Source organism: Lissotriton helveticus, chromosome 10 (assembly GCF_964261635.1).
Source record: "Lissotriton helveticus chromosome 10, aLisHel1.1, whole genome shotgun sequence".
NCBI lineage: Eukaryota > Metazoa > Chordata > Amphibia > Caudata > Salamandridae > Lissotriton > Lissotriton helveticus.
In genome coordinates this window covers 182,759,041-182,776,610 of record NC_136071.1, presented here as the reverse complement: position 1 = coordinate 182,776,610, position 17,570 = coordinate 182,759,041, and the positions used below count along the sequence as shown (strand labels likewise).

General features: G+C 41.8%; 1 protein-coding gene across 2 annotated transcripts in view; it reads right to left on the bottom strand.

Annotated features, from left to right (window-relative positions):
- Positions 1 to 17,570, bottom strand: part of BUD31 (BUD31 spliceosome associated protein) — a 66,471-nt gene that overhangs the window by 35,507 nt on the left and 13,394 nt on the right. For both annotated transcript variants that reach the window (XM_078665056.1, XM_078665055.1), the window contains one exon: positions 11,126 to 11,229. In XM_078665056.1, coding sequence (XP_078521182.1) covers positions 11,126 to 11,219 — 94 coding nt within the window. In that variant the 5' untranslated portion in view covers positions 11,220 to 11,229. The remainder of the gene's footprint in view (positions 1 to 11,125; positions 11,230 to 17,570) is intronic.

Sequence of the window (17,570 nt, the reverse complement as noted above, 5' to 3'; positions counted from 1 at the left end):
CGGTCAGCCACTCCTCCTCAGCCACCACAGGTACTTGTATTAGTGGCATCTCCACCAAGGCACCCTAGATCTTACTCCCATCATACCAGACCTGGCAGCAACATGTCTAGGACAAGGTCAAGATCTTGTCGCGGGCGTCACAATTCAAGATCTCCCAGGAGATCCCATTCAAGGCGAAGATAGATTCATTCATCTAGATTGGAAAAGTCTAATCACAGGATATCCTATTCTGGTCTGTATTCGCCTACATTCGGAGACTCTCCTCCAGGGAGAATGTCTCCTGTTGATATAAACACTTTCCAGGAGGTTCTTATCAGGAGTGCCAACAAATTAAATATCGATTTGCCAACTACCACAGTGACAACTTGGGTCATTTTTCGAAATACTTCAAAAAAGGTCCACCTCTAGACCATTGCTTCCAGGTCTTTCAGAACCAGCTATGGAGCTTTTTGACACCAGCTTTCGTTAAGGCTGCACTATGGTGCTAATAGGAAAAAATACTAATCTCTGAATCAGGATCCATAATTTCTTTGTGCTGTTGCTACACAAGACTGTCATAGTGTCGGCTGCCCAAAAACTGTATGTGTCAGCCCTACACATTAACTGTTCCTCCGGACTGGGATAGTAAAACGTTGAAGTCTGTGGGTAGAAAAGTGTGCAGTACCTCAGCTGTCACTATGAAGGCTGCTAGCACGACTGTTGTTCTTGGGAGATAGGACAGGTGGGTTTGGGACTCTATCCAGCAATCTATAGAAGACCTGCCCAGAGACAGATGTCAAGACTTTCAAGAAACTGTCAACAAGAGTATGATGGAGTCAAATCAGATCATTAGTGCTGCAACAGATACATCCACACTAGCAGGACCCAAATATTGTCATGGTCTAACGCTTCGCTGCTCATCTTGGCTCAGATTCACAGTGTTGAAAACCGAAGCCATACACCGAATTTTAAACCTCCCTTTTTCAGGAAACACCTTATTAGGTTCTCATGCCTATGAGATGTCTCGCATGAAGACTTAACTCGACACACTGACAGCCGTTGGGTTGGAGAAAAAGAAGGAATATAGGAGATATTCCTATAGGCCTTATGACCACTGGTACTTCCATCTGAGGGTTCAAACAGCTTATTGGCTCCAATGGCAAAACAGCAACCTCAATAACCAAAAGAGACACAGTACAGATATCAGTCAAGGGCAGAGGTATCAAGCAGCCGTAAACCAACGACCAGTGCCAAGCAATGAGTGCTTTCTTCCACCTCCTCCGTTAACCACTCCAGTAGAGGGGAAGCATAACATCTTATCTGGAAGAGTGGGAAAAAAATAACAACCAACAAATAGTACTGTACCAATGGTATCATAGTGACGGATGCTTCCTTTTCGGGTTGGGGTGCTCATGTAGACAATCTTTAACCCCTTCCATGCGGATGACGGCCCTCGTCCGTCATGCATCACGGTGGGCGTGTGCTGATGACGGCTGGGGGCCGTCATGATCCCGCCCACTCATTAAAAGGGCAGCACAGGCGCAGAATTGCGGCCGCGCCCAAAGGGTTAAAGTCAAGGCATGTGGTCTCAAGAGGATTAGTCCTACAACATCAACCTAGAGGAAATGAAAGCAGTACATTTAGCTAGAAGGCTTTATTTCTGTCATTCAAGACAAACTTTCTCCTTGAACAATACAATAACCATGCATTACTTGAAGATGTAGGGAGGAACAATATCAAGACCTATGTCTCTGAAGGCACAAACAATCTGCAAATGGTTAATATTCAGAGGCCTCAGGATCACAGGGGCCCAACTTTAATTATTCCAGAGTACCCAAGCAGATGCTCAGCAGAATCATTCTAGAGAATCGCAAATGGATCCTATGCGACTGTCATTCACAACAACTTTTGTGACTAGGGTTTCCCTCAAATATATCTTTTCGCAGACAGAGAAAACAATAAATGCCCACGATACACTTCAAGCTTTGCCAAACCAAGCACATTGGGGAATGCCCTATAGATTGATGGGTCAGGCAAAATTCTTTATGAGTTTCCTCTAGTTCCCCTATTGCCAACAGTGATCATCCAGTTGTCTCACTGGGAGGCCAGAGTAATACTTATTGCTCTGGAGTAGCCACGACAATGTTGGTTCACAGATCTCCTTCACTTCTTGCAGCATCCATACAGGAGGTTGCAGTACAGACAGGACATTCTTCAGAAATTCAGAGGCCATAATTCAACACCCCATCCTTCACTCGTTGTACTGGACAGCTTGGTTCCTGAACTTATACAAGACGGTCCCCTGAACCTCCCTCAGGAGTGCATGGATGTTTTGAAAGAAGCCAAAACAATATCTACTAGAGCTTCAGATTCTTTCAAATCAATAAGATTCTGCATCTGGTGTGTTCATAACAATTTCAATCCTCTCACTTGCCAAGAAGAGGCATTTCTTCCATACCTCCTTCATTTGGCTAAAGGGATTTACATATTTCGTCTATTAGAATCCATCTTCCACCAATCACGCCCTATTAAAATGTCCTGCACAAAATGTTTTTTAGAATGCCTGTAGTTAAGAATTTCCCGGAGGGCATTAAGAAGATCTATCCTCCACTTAGGAGACCTTCTCCTTCTTGGGAGTTAAATAGTGTATTTTCTCTCCTGGAACCTCCCTTCATACCCATTCATAAGGTCTCTCTTTGACACCAATCCTGGAAGGCTTCCTTCTAGATCACTATAGACCTTTGCACGTAGAGTTCGAGAGATGCATGGCCGATATTCCCACAACCCTTAAACAGTATTTCATAGTAACAGGGTAGTGATGAGGACCTATGCTAAATTCCTACCTAAAGTAGTGTCCGATTTTAATGTCCGACTGTCTCCTTACCTACATTTTTCCAAAATGTATTATTTCCTGCTGAGAGATCTCTCAGTACTCTCAATTTCAGGAGGGTGATGAAGTTTTATCTAGATAAGATGAAGTTGATGAGTAAGTCAAAGCAAGTTTTTGTTAACTATCGTCCTTTATTAGCATGTTTCACCACTTCAAAGCAAACCTTGTCTAGATGAATTATCTCCTCCACAATACTCTACTACCAAGAAGCCAGCAAAACATTACCTGAGGTACCTAAATCCCATTTCTCCAGAGGTAAACCAACTACTGCTGTGTTACTTAAAAATATTCTAATGTCTGGGATTTGCAAAGCTGTAACTTGGAGACCTGTTCATACCTTTACAAGACACTATTTTCTTGATTCAGACACAAGGGCAGATGCGCAGGTCGGTCAACCCTCTCTAAGAAATCTATTTGCTTAGTTATACTGCTCCTTTCGGTTTTTCCCCTGCTTGGATTTCTTTGGCGATAAGCTAGCTAACCTGTCCAGCTCTTATGATTATGAACGCAGATCCCATGAAAGGGAAGGAGTTGTTTCTTATCTGTAGTCCTGATTCTGTCTCAGGAGAGTTTCCATTGAAATTATAACCAACCCTCCTCCTCCCAGAGGGTAGAGATTTAATAAGGATATCTCTAATCTGTTAATTACTATGCTAAAAAGAACTGGTGAAACTGCCACCTGCAGGGCATGTTGGGACAGAGATCAGGGTGCCCTTAAAGGTGCAGTGTTCTAATAATGTTTCAGTGCTGCAGCCTATACAGTTACACTGCCAGATCTTTTCATATCATTTACAGGAAGCAACATTTGCGAAGGATTTTGTTAAAAATCTATTTAAATTATTATTAGTGACTTTAATATGCTTGTGCCTTTTTTTCCTACAATTAGTTTTAAAGTAAATTAACATGGCAATATCCTGCTTTGGGGCTGGAATTTTTTTTTGTCATTTGAACCTTCTGGCCTATATAAAGAAAGGAGTAGATACTATAAAAAAAAACGTGACTTTGAAAGAACAGCTCTGGGGTCCCAGCTTGTGGGAGGGAATATTCAGTGCTTGAGATTTTAAAGGAGTTTCCCGAGAGAGACCCAGGATTACAGGTAAGAACCCATTTTTATTTAGCACTCCGAGAATGCATGTGTTTCTTGCTTGCTCTCTTTCATGTGCTTACCCCCAGCCTAAACACCTTTGCCTCCCATTGCTTCCCCTTCAATCGTCCCTCATCCACTTCTCTGTTGCTCATCTAATGCTTGTGTTCCTAAAATGTAATTTTTTAATGTATATTATGTTTTGGGAGGTCCTTGCAGCCGCCATTTGCTGCTGGGCTGCTCAACTATTTCAAAGCTGTTTCACATTTTACCCAAATAAAAATCATATTTAAAATGTTACAATGTAAGTGGCATCCACCATTTTAGGCTGGTAAATCTAGAAAAGAAAGTGGCACCCTTGTCACCTCATAGTAATGTAGTGAGGCATGCTTGAGCATTGGTCATCATCCATGATTAACAGAATTATCAACTTATTTGAGCTTGCATTAATCAGCCCCCAAACATCTGTAAATCGTGAAAATAAATGTGCAGAAAAACAACTAAGTATTATTACAATATATTTATTTAGTCATTTAAAGGAACAATCATTAGAGGGTCATGAAGGTAGAAGAATGTTCTAGTGAACGTGTAAGAAACGTTCCCTAGAACATTCTAGCAAATACTGCAATAATGTGACATGAGATTTGGCGTTTGAGGGCTCCTCTTGCTTTGCAGTCTGAGGGGGAAAGGGCTTCTGGATTGTGTGGCAGTCTGTCAATGGTGATGAGTGTGTGTCAAGGAGGGCTGTTGGATGCCATTTTGTATGGCACATGGCAAGATGTAGGACTTGTGGGTGGGGTGTGCACGTTCAGGGTTTGGGAGTGAAAGTTTTTTTGTTCTGAGGTGTGATGGAAACGTGGATTTTAAAATGATCAAAACAAAGATGGACAGGCAGAACTGGCTTGGGGTGGCTTCCTTTTCAAGTACCTATCTATGCATTTCTATAGACCCAGCCTTCATTTGGGGTGATGCCCCTTCACAGCGGGTTAGTCTTCAGCCTGGAGCAACCACAATAGAGGCATATAAAAGGTGTGAACTATCTGCACCGATCTATGAACAGCCACAAAGACAGTGATTAGGAACAAATGAAAATGCTAATCTTACCTAAAGGACACTTCTCACTTTTAACAGACTGCAGCCCTGATCCACCACCATCAGCCAAGTGGCAGTGATACAGAAAGGACCTAATCAATTTTCTATAGGAGCCTTGTCTCCTTTGGCTTTACTTCAGTGTCTAGGTGTTCGCCCTCCTGCATCCCAATACATTTCCACTGTCTGGGAAAACAACTTCACCCCCAACTTGTGCACAGAAACAGGCCTGGGATATCCAGAATGGAGCTCACGGGTCTTCATCACTCTTCTTCGCATATACATATAATGCATATACTACGATAGTCACAAACACAAACAACATACACTTGGATGTGATTAAGTGACAAATCAGGGTATAATTCGGAATGCGCGTAGGCAAGACCCTCTCTGTCTCCGCCAGTGCCAAACAGCTCATTTTTAGTGAGTGAGTAAAAAAATACTTTGATTTACACAGTAGCGAGGAAACAATCTTTAAATTAGATCTCTTCTTTTTCTGCACCAACTGACCTTGTGCAGCATACAGACCCTGTACTACAGTTGGAATAGTCCAGACTATGTTTTAACGGGTTGTCATAGGCCACTCCAGGCTAGGGTTTTTAAGGTTTAAATGATGTGTACACTCAGACTCACTTGTTTACGTTGTCTGCCCCAGATATTTAGCACTATGTATAACGAGGTTTCTGTCTGCAGCTTACATTCTCCAATTGCTTGCTAACTAAGAAAGTCTTCTCCACTATAATCCTAAACCAGGGGTAGCCACATTTTTTAGTACGTGGGTCACATAGTATATTTTGCAAATATTCATGGACCAAATTTTTTTTATATGAATAAAAATTGAATGAATTAATACGTTTTACTTGGATCTTTTTGGAATCCGCATAGGATTCACAGCAAAAGAGAAATGGGATTATTACAAAGAAAAAAAAAGTTTTTAATCCATTCTAATATTTCTGTGGCACTCCCTGTGCATGTGTAAGCCCTACTACTATGGGTGTGCCACAAGACGTTCCCACCTAGTGCCTGCATGTGCTTTCATGTTAGAGTGAAACATAGCGTACACACTGATGAGATCGGCTGAATAAGTAAAGTGAAAAAGGTGATCAGGGACCTAGCCATGAACGCCCTGCAAAAAAGTGCATACAAATTGTGCATCGGCTTACTTGGGATCGAGCAAAGTTTGCAAATTAGCAGCCGAGCGATTTGCAACTGGCATTCACCAATTGTAGTTTAATTTTAAGAAGACAATGCTAAAGTAAAGGAGTCCTTAATGGACATTGGTGGTATAGTAGATGCGACTTCATCGCGATTTTGGACCTAGTAAAGTTGGCAAAAGTGCCCCTCATGTCTCTATAGCCCGCTCCCAAATACATTTAATTTGTTTAAACAGACCCTCCAGGATATCGCGATTTCGCGATTTGCCGCGAAAACGGCACTTTTGTTAAAATGCCGCGATTTTTACTAAAGTGCCCGCGAAATCGGCACTTTTGTAGAAATCGCGGCATTTTAACAAAAGCCGCTGTATCCTGGGGGTTCTGATAATTATCTTCAGTCGCAAGGGTTGTTTGTATTTAATGTGACTTCCACCCTGAATATAAAAAGGCATGTTTGGGAGAAGCGAGCGCACGCTGCTTTCAACACATCATGCAAGTAATGGTCTTTTAAAGACATGTTAAGTACTGTAAGTGCGGCTGTAATTTGATGCTCGCCAGTCTGCAAAGCTCTATCAGCCCGGGCTGACAAACACAACGGGGAGGGGGTGGGGGGGGGCAATGGGTGTTGCACGCCTGCTTAAGTTTCTTTTTTGTGCCTCAGAAATCGAGTTGCATAAATTAATATGAGCAGCAGCGGTTGCCATAGCTGCGACTTCCTAAAAAAAGAAATTAGTTGTGTAATATTTAAGGCAATATTTGATGTGTCTATTAGGGCTGGCTCTGACCTGCAGCTTCCTTCCTTTGTGCCTCTGGGTTCCAGCAGCAGTTACAAGTCACCCGTGCGTCGCTTGTTTCTTGAAATGGGTTCGAAAATGAAATCCCCAGAACCTCTGCCGTGAGCACTTATCTCATCACCGGAAAAAATGGAGATGAAACTGTAGGGAGCACTTCCCTTCTGAGGCTGGAAAGTCGGAGTTAATAAGTTGGGTTTGTTAGAAAAAGAAACTAAAAAGCGACATGTAATTGAAAAAAAAGAGGCCTATTAGTTCGATAATAAAACTCTTCATTCTCCGTGAGGTCCGAATGCGCTGCGCTTCTCAAATGAATTATTATTGCTTTAATGCAGGCGGGAATATGTTGGGTGTATCCCTGTAATTTTAACAATTGAAGGCTTGGTTTACAGAGCGCCAGATAAAGGAATACAACAGTATGTATAATTCAATCGAGGAAGGAGACTGCTGTGAGCGCAAAGACCATCCTTAGCAGTGCCACTCTCCTCACCCTCGGGGTGCGCTGGCATTTTCGTGGTCAGCTGCAGACTATATAGCTGGACTAGCAGCCTCATGACCCCATTCTAGCCCAAGACCTATGCCAGTGCCCAACCTTTATGCGTGAGCAACCTTTTTCTCTACCTAAATGCAGATTACCTTACAGCAGAGCACAAGTGTGGGGGGTAATGGTATGGCCGGTGCTATGATATAATTACAGGAGGCAGTGATGCTGGTAACTGGGTCACACCGGCATAGCCCAACTGCAGATGAAGAACTGCAATTCCAAGGGATAACAGCCTTCACCTGTGGGCTGCTTCCTCTATTCCATATTCCAGGTTGCCTATTCAAAGTGGAATACTCTGATAAAACAGTTTTCATTGATTTAAGGCTGAAAATGAATGATTATGAGTAAAATAAAGTGCCGCTAAAATGCCGCTAAATTTCCATATTTGTGCCGCTAAATTTCCATATTTGTGCCGCTAAATTTGCGAATCCATGCCGCTATATCCTGGGGGGTCTGTTTAAAGCTCTGGTAAAGGCTGGTTTTACTAATCCACTCAGCCGTCCACATAAAATACAGATCTGTTCTTTGCAGCAGGCATATTAACCCCCTGCACTACTTTATGGCGAATCAGAACTGTCACTAGACAAAACTGCGATCTTCCTTTCTCTAGCAAGAACATTAATCACAAGAGTTATCTTGACAAGTTTATTGCTGCCTAAAATCTAGACGTACAAGGAACTCTGTAGCAGGTGTTTTTAAATGTGCTCAACACAGCGCCCCCCTGAGGTAAGTGCCTCCCCTCCAGGTCAGCACCCAGTGCAACCTCACTGCCTTAAAGGCAGCCCGGGTCCCAGAAACTGGTGTTCACAGAAGCAGTGATTAACCTTTACTATGTGGGCTGGCTAATATTCATTCTAATTCAACTCCACATTGGATTGTTCCTCCAATTTCACAAATGTCATTCAGCAAATAAGGCGCTCACAGCTCACGGGCCCGTGACTTGCGTTACTCTCCAGTATACGGTACTTTCCTCTGTCCTTCAGTTTCTGTGTTCCTTCAATAAAACATAACAATTAACTATTTCATTTACTCTGTACAAGTAAAAATCCAATAGTGTATTGCAGTTGAAGCCGCTGTCGGAGAGCAGCGGCGTATTATAGCCATGCTGACTCTGAGAGCCAGATACGATCTTAAAGCCAGGCTGACTCTGGGGTTGGATCAAATGTAGCGGGCTTTAGTTTGAGACCCCTGTCCTAAACCCGGCATGAAATATTAACCTTGAGTTACTCCTGCTTGAATCCTCTCCTTTCTTTCTTCAGTGACCCTCTTCTTACCTTCTATCTTCTGCAGATCTTCTATTTCTGAGAATAGCCCCCTCTGTCCCACACCTGCCTGTTTCAGTCCTCCTTGTAATTCTGAAACAGGCTCATACCTCATTTCATTGATCAGAACCACTTCTCTTTAAAACGCTAACCCCGTCATCTAACATGACCTAATCTCTGCCAACCTATCTATCTCACCACTCATTCACCTGACATCACGTAGCCCCCACTAATGATCTCACCTACCTGGTTTTAATATATCACAACGTAATTGGAGTAAATGACTACCATTTTTCTTGAAAGCACATGACTAATCGCAATAACCACTAACCTTGGGTTCCGGAGTAGAGTGCTACTAGCAGTAAAGCACTTCAACACCTCGTAAGGGGTAGTAAGCATTATATAAATCCAATTACAATCTTATCAGAGAATAATACCATTGTTTTACCATACTTTGCTGAATTGCTTGAGGTGAGACTGTGTCCACCGTTGACAATACCCACAGGCCATGGTCATTCCGTCATAAATGTAAGAAAAGGTTAAAATCAGAATGAACTAGCTTGGTACCAAAGTGAGCCTAAACAAGGAAGAATCAATGAAAACCAAGTACCATAATTGTGTATAACTAAGAACATTACCAATGTTAGATCCATGATAAAGCCAAACAGCAAAACCCATCGAGCTTGGCCAGTTGATAAGTCCTGTAGGCCCTGAGCTTATTTAATATAATGGAATTTAACACTCAACCATCAGAACGTGCAGACTCTTGATTATAAACTTGACTCTTTAGGGCATACTGTTTAGATATGTAGATAGCTCCTAATTTTGTGAAGGACATGGATGTATCCTGCATTAATCTCAATTAAATTTCGACCATGCAATCAAGCAATTAGATTCACCATGGAAGATAGTAAACCACAATGTATTGCTCGGTTCGTCAAATTCACGCAGCATGCTGAACAAATCTTAAGTCAATGTTGTAATTTCATGGGTATCAGAGACTGCCAGTTATGTTAATGGGAAGGCAGTACTATTGTGATTAGCGATCATTGTAATTTCAGTGTTCATGTCAAAGGCAGACCATTTGGCTGCATGGAGTTCATAAACAGAGACTTTGTTTTATTTTTTAATGTTAACATTTTCTGTAATCGTTTAGACTAACCAGTAAATACATTTCTCCAAATAGAAATATGATACTTGATGGCTGGTACTTCAATGCCAATTTGCTATTAGTCCACCTTGAATATTTTCTCCCCATGTTATCCTTTACAAAAACATCCCTATGGAAATTTGAATGCAAGCTGCAATATTTGGGACCCTGTGCACATTCTAATGAAGGCTTGAAAAAAGAAAATGTACACAATGCCCTTTTGACAAGTGAGATTTCCAGAGCACAAAAAATGGCTGTATCTCACTATCCAGCAGTATGTCTTTGCACTTCTCTAGATTTTTGTAAATGCACAGGAGGGATTAACCAGGAGATTTCCATCAGTCTCGTCCAGTGTATTTTGAGCATGAACGCTTTTGAAACTTTTCCATGTACATTCAGGATACCCAGGTCCGTATCAGTTACCAGAAGATGGAGTGTGTCCGGTTAGGCATGGACTCCAAATGCCAAAATTTTATGGTGGGAATTTGGGACTGAAAAGACTGTCACTGTCTCAAAGCGAAGACTGGCGAGATTCAGGAGCACAACATTCTGGCCTCCAAAAAGAAGCAACAGCCCAGATGGTCGCCTTGAATGATCTGCATTTTTTTACATGTTGTTTTCAATTCTTTAGCTAAAATTCTAAATGAATACAACACATGACTAGGAGTTATCACTGGGGCTGCTGGTTTACGGAATAACATATTAATTTATTTACTTTTCTCGTCAGTATGTATCCATGTTTATTTTATGTATGAAAGCAGTATGTAAAACTAGTACATGTCCATCTATAGTTAACCATTAAAAGTACAGTCCCAGTTAGTACTGGTTGTGTATTAGAGGGAATAAGCAAGAACACCACTTACAGCAATACACTCCAGCATTGCAGTAAAAATACATGAACACAATCAAAAGCTATCCAAGAAACTACTTTTCCTTTTTATATTTTAACTTCCCATGCTGAAATATTAGCCTGACGGTCATGAATGACTGCAAGGAGAATCATTATAAATTAACATAAGCCCGGAAATAAATTGTTTCCGGTCATTGATTAGCAGTAAAAAGAGTACAAAGGACAAAGCAGGAGCCTTATTTATAAACCATTGGAGACCTGCAAAACCAGTGGTTGACTAAAATCAAAGCAGAAACGTCGACTACGAGGTTATGACAAAACTGACTGCTCACCTTCTCTCATTTTCTGGTCCAACTCATCCAAAGTCGGTTCGATGAGCTCCCACCCATCTGGTGGCGCCTTCCTGCTTCGCTTTACCTTGGGCATGTTCCTTTTTCTGAACCAAAATAAAAACACAATGAAATAGGAGTCCCCCATAAAGCTGAAGCACTAGACCACATTGTTGAACTATTAAGCTTTCTCCAAAAAGAGAGTTACAGTTCTGATTAGTTGTACAATCTACGAAGGAGACTATTCAAATTACATAAAAACACTGATCATAAGTATCCAATGAACGTTACACAGAATAAAACATACATTTGCATCTAATCGTTCATTCACTGCGCAGCATTGCTTATAGGCGTTACTGGCAGTTAGTGCTGGATAATGGAAAAAAATTATAAAAGAAAATGATAAGATAATTGTTAATCTATCTTTTTCTTCTTCAATTTTTAGGTTTGATCCAGAACACCCATTGCGATCGAAAAAAGCATAATAAATGAATTAGAACACCCAAGTGATCCAATCATTTAACAATGAATATGTTATTTATTTTTTTGGAACACTCAAATTGAACTCTCATGTTCACTCCAAGCCATGAGGAGAATATTCTAAATAAAATACAAACGGGCCTCTGCAAAAATTGGTCTGGGATTGACTGCCAGCCTTTTCATTTTGTCTATGCTTGTTTTGCCATGGGTTTTTACAACACAATGGGGTGGAGGTTTCCAGGCCCTCGCCAAATGAAACAAGCATTGACAAAGCCAACAGGGCACAAATTGTTAATCTATTGGCTTTTCCAATACTGTGCAACAAGGGGTAAAATAAGAAAGAATAAAAAAATGTGCAATGGCTCAGCTGCTGCGTCTTCTGTAGGCATGTGCATGTATGATTGTGTATGTACATACATTTTTAAACATTTGTGTGGAATGGCACGGGCGCCACTTTCTTCTTTTTTTTTTATTGCTGAACCAAGAGAGCGAGAGAGAAAGATCTGTATCAGTAAATGAATTAAAAAGAAAGTTTATTTATATTGGATGAAATCTGCATCACAAAAAACTCTTGAAGAACTTAAGATTTATATGTTTCTTATCAATTATTAAATACTACATGATCATACATGTGCTGTATATATGGTACGTGTTCTTTTTTTATCATATATATATATATACATACATATATATATATATATATACATACACACTGAAAAAACAAAGGTTACAGGGATGCTATAGTTCGGACATAGAATTAAAAAACTAGGAAATACGTAGAATAGCAGACATTTAGGGTGAGCAAACGTAGTGCGTCGCTGGTGTTGAGAGTGCTCTATACAGGAGCTGCTTTCCACCTAAACTTGAGAGCTACCCAGAGTTCTATGCTTCTTTTTTGCATAATTTATTTGTCACTCTATGCCTGAAAGGGTTTGGTTTTGACTTATACTGGGGGCTTCCTTGTGACTGGGCAAAGCTATACCTCACTGAAGAGCTCTGAGAGCGAAACAAGTGTCAGGGGTTGCTTTTATTAATTTCAGGTTGGCTTGGATGGTAGTTTACCAATCGAAAGTTTTAATACTGTGCCTGGAGTGGTAAATGGCTTTGGTCAGTTTACAGCTCGGCATGGATAGCACTGTGCTAATCTTATGCTTAAAGACTTTGCTGTAGAATTGGAAAAATACTTTGTCCCTTTCTATCTCGGCATGGATGGCAAGGTGCTAATCCTGTGCTTAAAGACTGATAAAAAAGCAGACACTTGAAGTGAGAAAATTTAGAATGTCAATGGTGTTTAGAGCACTCCATACAGGAGCTGCTTTCCACCTAAACTGGACTACCCAGAGTTCTCTGCTTCTTTTGTGAGCGTGTGTGTGTATATATATATATATATATATATATATATATATATATATATATATATATATATATATATACACACACACACACACACACACAAACAAACACACACAGTATCCGTGGATAGAATCTTTGCACAACTATAAGAATATAAGTATTTACATCACCACTATTTGGTCCTTGTGGGAGTTCTGGCATAACTATTATTTTTTGCCCAGTAAATCAGTGCTTGCAGTCTCATATCAGGGTATAATATATATAACATTTTGAAATTATATTCAATGTGCAAGACTTCATTTGGGTAGCCCTTGCCCTTTACTTCTTTCACTACAACAAAAACCTCAACATTCACTTTCACCAAAGTAGATAATGATTTAATAGGCAATTATGTTCCCATTTCTTTTTACAGTTCAACTAATCTGAATAAAAAGAGTTTGTACCACTTCAAATAAAAGGTCTATTGGAAATGCTCAAAAATAGTGTCCATTAAACATATACATAACCTTACCTTGCTTAGTAGCAAGTCAAGTACCTCAGAGCTACTTGCAGACAGAAACTCCAGTCACATGATTTCTTCATTTAGCTTACAACATTATGCTCAACTAACAAGGAAGAATGTGCTAGCCAATAAAAAAAGAGAATACATAGGTGAAAAACAAATACTTTGTATTAAATAACCATTTACTATTGAAATGTCCTATCTGCTTCCTGTTTCCTGTTACCAGTGGATTGTGGACTGTGGAGTACAGTGAGCGGCGTTTGGAGCGACGTTTGGAGCTCGGATCCTGGTGCCGGTGTTTGGAGGAGAGAGCGGTGTCCAGGGGAAAGCGAAGTGTAGGGCTCGGAGCACGGAGGCCAGTGACCGGAGTATGGAGCACAGTGAGAGCGGCTGCGGAACGGAGCAGTAGAGACCCGAAGGGCTGCCTGTTCGCACGTGACTTGATTCCTGACTTGGAGCTCATAACAGCTGCTGCTGCATTCCGCCGTGCTCTTGTGTCTCGCGGAGACTCCCCTGACAAAGCCAGCAGTAAGAGAAAAACACGGTGAGCCGCCCTCTCCTCGCCTCTACCTGCCTCTAACTGCCTTTACCTGCCCTGCCCGCAGAAAAAGTGAAAGAGGTACGGAGGGGAGAGTGTGTTAACTATGAGCCGCAAAGCGCACTGACTCATACAGTATCCGCTGCTGCCTAGCCTCCATTTTAATCTTCTCTCCGCTGGTCAAAATTATAATACCTGTGGCAGGTTTCTGCGAAGGTCATCATTGAAGTTGCTATTGAGCCACAGAGCTGCCACAGAGCTGCTACAGCATTGCAAATTCCTTTAATGTCTAATCATCTTTTGCAACTCTTGCAACTCTCAATATAGCCTGTGCTACAGCCTGTGCTCCCAAGGCTGACTCCGGTTCTGAGCCAACCGTACGGTGGAGGCACCTTCAGTATTAACAGCATCAACAGGTGGCCACAAGATTCAGAGCACAGGGGCGAGGATATCGGCCCCCGGCCCCCTTGCACAGCAAGCAAGCAAGCCAGCAAGCCATAGTGCCCATAGCCCGTAGCCTACAGGTGGCCACAAGATTCAGAGCACAGGGGCGAGGATATCGGCCCCCGGCCCCCTTGCACAGCAAGCAAGCAAGCCAGCAAGCCATAGTGCCCATAGCCCGTAGCCTACAGTTACTCAGTTCCTCAGAGCTGCACTATAACCACTAAAGCAACCCGCCTGCCGCCTGTAGGCCATGAGGACAGGCGGCCGCAGGCGCCCAAAGGGCAGTTGGGCAACAGGTCCCTCACACTCGGCTGCATCCAAAGGTGGTGCAAAGGAAACTAGAGAAATGAGATCAGGAAGAGTCAGACAGACTCCAACCCAGAAGGCCAAGAGCGAAAAGCTAAGTAAAAAAAATAAAAAAAGCAATCGTCTAAATCAGAAGGTTGCGATCTCAAGCAAAAAAGCCCACTAATATCGCCACTAATAACAATGTTCAGAAACATAGAGGAAGGCACCTAAAGGAAGCCCGCCTCGAGTGACAGATTTTCATTACTTAAAGACCCTGGAGCAGCCATCTACTCTACATCAGCGGAGATTCCAGGCCTCATGACTCCTCTTGCTCCCCAGACAGTCTCTTCGCCTTCGAATGGAAAAAATAAGACACAAAACAAATTGACACAAAATTTAAATTGTACTATCAATCCATGGTTTATGCAAAAATCGACCAAGAACACGGATAAGCCTGGTTTAAATCAGGCGGCAAAGGCGGAATTGATTAATGAAGCCAGTTTAGGCATGAGGTTTAAAGAGGATATATGCCTGAGCAATGAACATCTTCAAGATGACAGGACAAAAAGTGCGGACAACACACAACACTGATGAAGAAAGATTAGACCATATGAACCAATCAGTAGGTTCGCAAAACCACAATCAACAAGCATTTACAATGCAATGGTTTTGCCTTTGTTGGGGGTTTAATAACTCCCTTACCTCTGCCTCTGGCGCTGTTTACTCCGGCGGTGGGTTCCTTCCTCACCTTCTTGCTGTGCGGTCGGACGCTAGAACGCAGAAAGTGTCTCTGGTCCGGGGAGGGCTGCACGGATGGCTGTCTCTTTGTGCATGGAGACGCGGCACAATAGTTTTGTAGCAAGTCGACTCTTTGACACTGGTCGGGCTCTTTTAAAACGGCTCATGTACCGCAGACGTCACTGCGTACATTGTAGGCTTCGGAGTGTGAACACTGAGGATCTCTCACGGCGTTGTTCGTGGTAAATTTTACCGATACGCGAAGATCTGTGGCGATTAACTTCTGCTTGAAGGGAAGTTTGACAGTACATTCACTTTTGCTTATTTCAGAACACAAACTTCACCCTTTTACTTTAAACGTGGGGCAAACGAGAGGCTCAGTCGCAGATATCGAGAAGCGTCTTCTCACACTCGGGCGGTGGAGGCTGCCAGATCGTAACTTTCTGACTGTTTGTTTTTGGAGCTTGTGCTCAATATTAATTGAGGTTGTGTTGTCTCTTGTAGTTTCAGCCTTGCTAAGTATTTCAGTAATTGAAGTACAAAGTGGAATCTTTGGGTTAGCGGCAAGAGTCTCGATACCATTTAATCTAGCACATTATCTTGCACTGGGGAGTGGTGATGGAGAGTAATACGTTACTTCTATTTACGAGCAGCTTGATTAGTAATATTATTTTTTAATTAATTTATCACAAGCACAACAGTGTTTTCTTTGCGCACATCACACTTTAGTTACACTCCACCCCTCTATCTTCTTTACATTTCTCCTGAGTGCAAATCCTAAATTTTAGCAAAGAAACCCGACACTTCAGCAAACGCAGGTCCCGGCAATGCCGGACCAGACTCGGGGGCGTTCCCGGCGTCGCGTGACATCGGCAAAAGGGAAAGAATGTCAGGAACGCCCCCGTGTCTGGTCCGGCATTGACGGACAGGCCCCTCGTCCAATGGCAAGGCTCCGTTTACGGAGCCAGCCAATCAATGACGAGGGCCGACCCAAAGCACCCTACAGTTCTCAACAGGATTTCGCCTGCGCGAAAAGCTGCGCAGAGCGCAGCTTTCGCTAGGCAAAACCTAAAAAGTGCTTAGTTACAGGGAAAAATCTTACTCCCCAACAACAATCTTCAAAACACCTCAAGGAAACCATACGTCCTCTATCCCCAAGCCAGTAATTAATAACGTAAGAATAACAAGGTTACAGATAGCCGCACAGGTCCATCAGGCGGACCAAGATGACCGAGAAGGCATGAATAACCCTTGGCAGATTGAAACAACGTCGGCACCAACTAAAGACATTATGCAAACATCAGTTTTTTAAACAAGCGCCCCAATGGGGGGGAAAGCGTTACGTTAACTCTCAAGATAACACGGCTTTACAAGGATTAAACACGGCTTTACAAGGATTAAAAACTACTCAAACAAATACCAATAATAACCCCTTTAGGGAGACTAATGATATTAGTTATTAGTTTAATCAAGATAAAAAATTCAACCAAGAATTAAAATCGCAGCTTCAACAAGGAGAGACAGCTAATGATCAAAGTCCTTTTTGAGATTTTTAAATCTTTACTAAAAACATTACAGGCAACAATAATGGCATTTAATATGCAAACAGACAAAATGGACATACAAATAGACCTCATGAACATTATAGCAATACAAATTGCAGGGATTAACACCAAACTGGACAACATGAATAATTTGCTTTCAAGAGTTCAAGCAAAATATTCAGTTCAGTGTGCATGTAGCCCAATAATTGATAAATTAAGTCTATTGCCAACACTTCTAGAACAGATAATACTAATCAATAAATCAACTCTGGGAGTGAGAGATAAAAAAGATGAACCAACAGAACCTAACGCAGAAAATATACAAGTCCATTTAAGCTCAGTACCTTGCAAAGTTGAAACAGACTATCAAACAACTGGAAATAGTGAAGCAATTAATCAGGATAAAACAAGCAATAAAGAACAAAAGATGTCACGGAAACAAAAATAAGTCGACAGGAAAGCTAGGAACAAAACGTCTCTACTAACGACGCAGCTAACAACCAAGGTTTATCCAATGTTCTGTCCAGCAAGGACGAGCAATGTAACAACATACTTGACCAG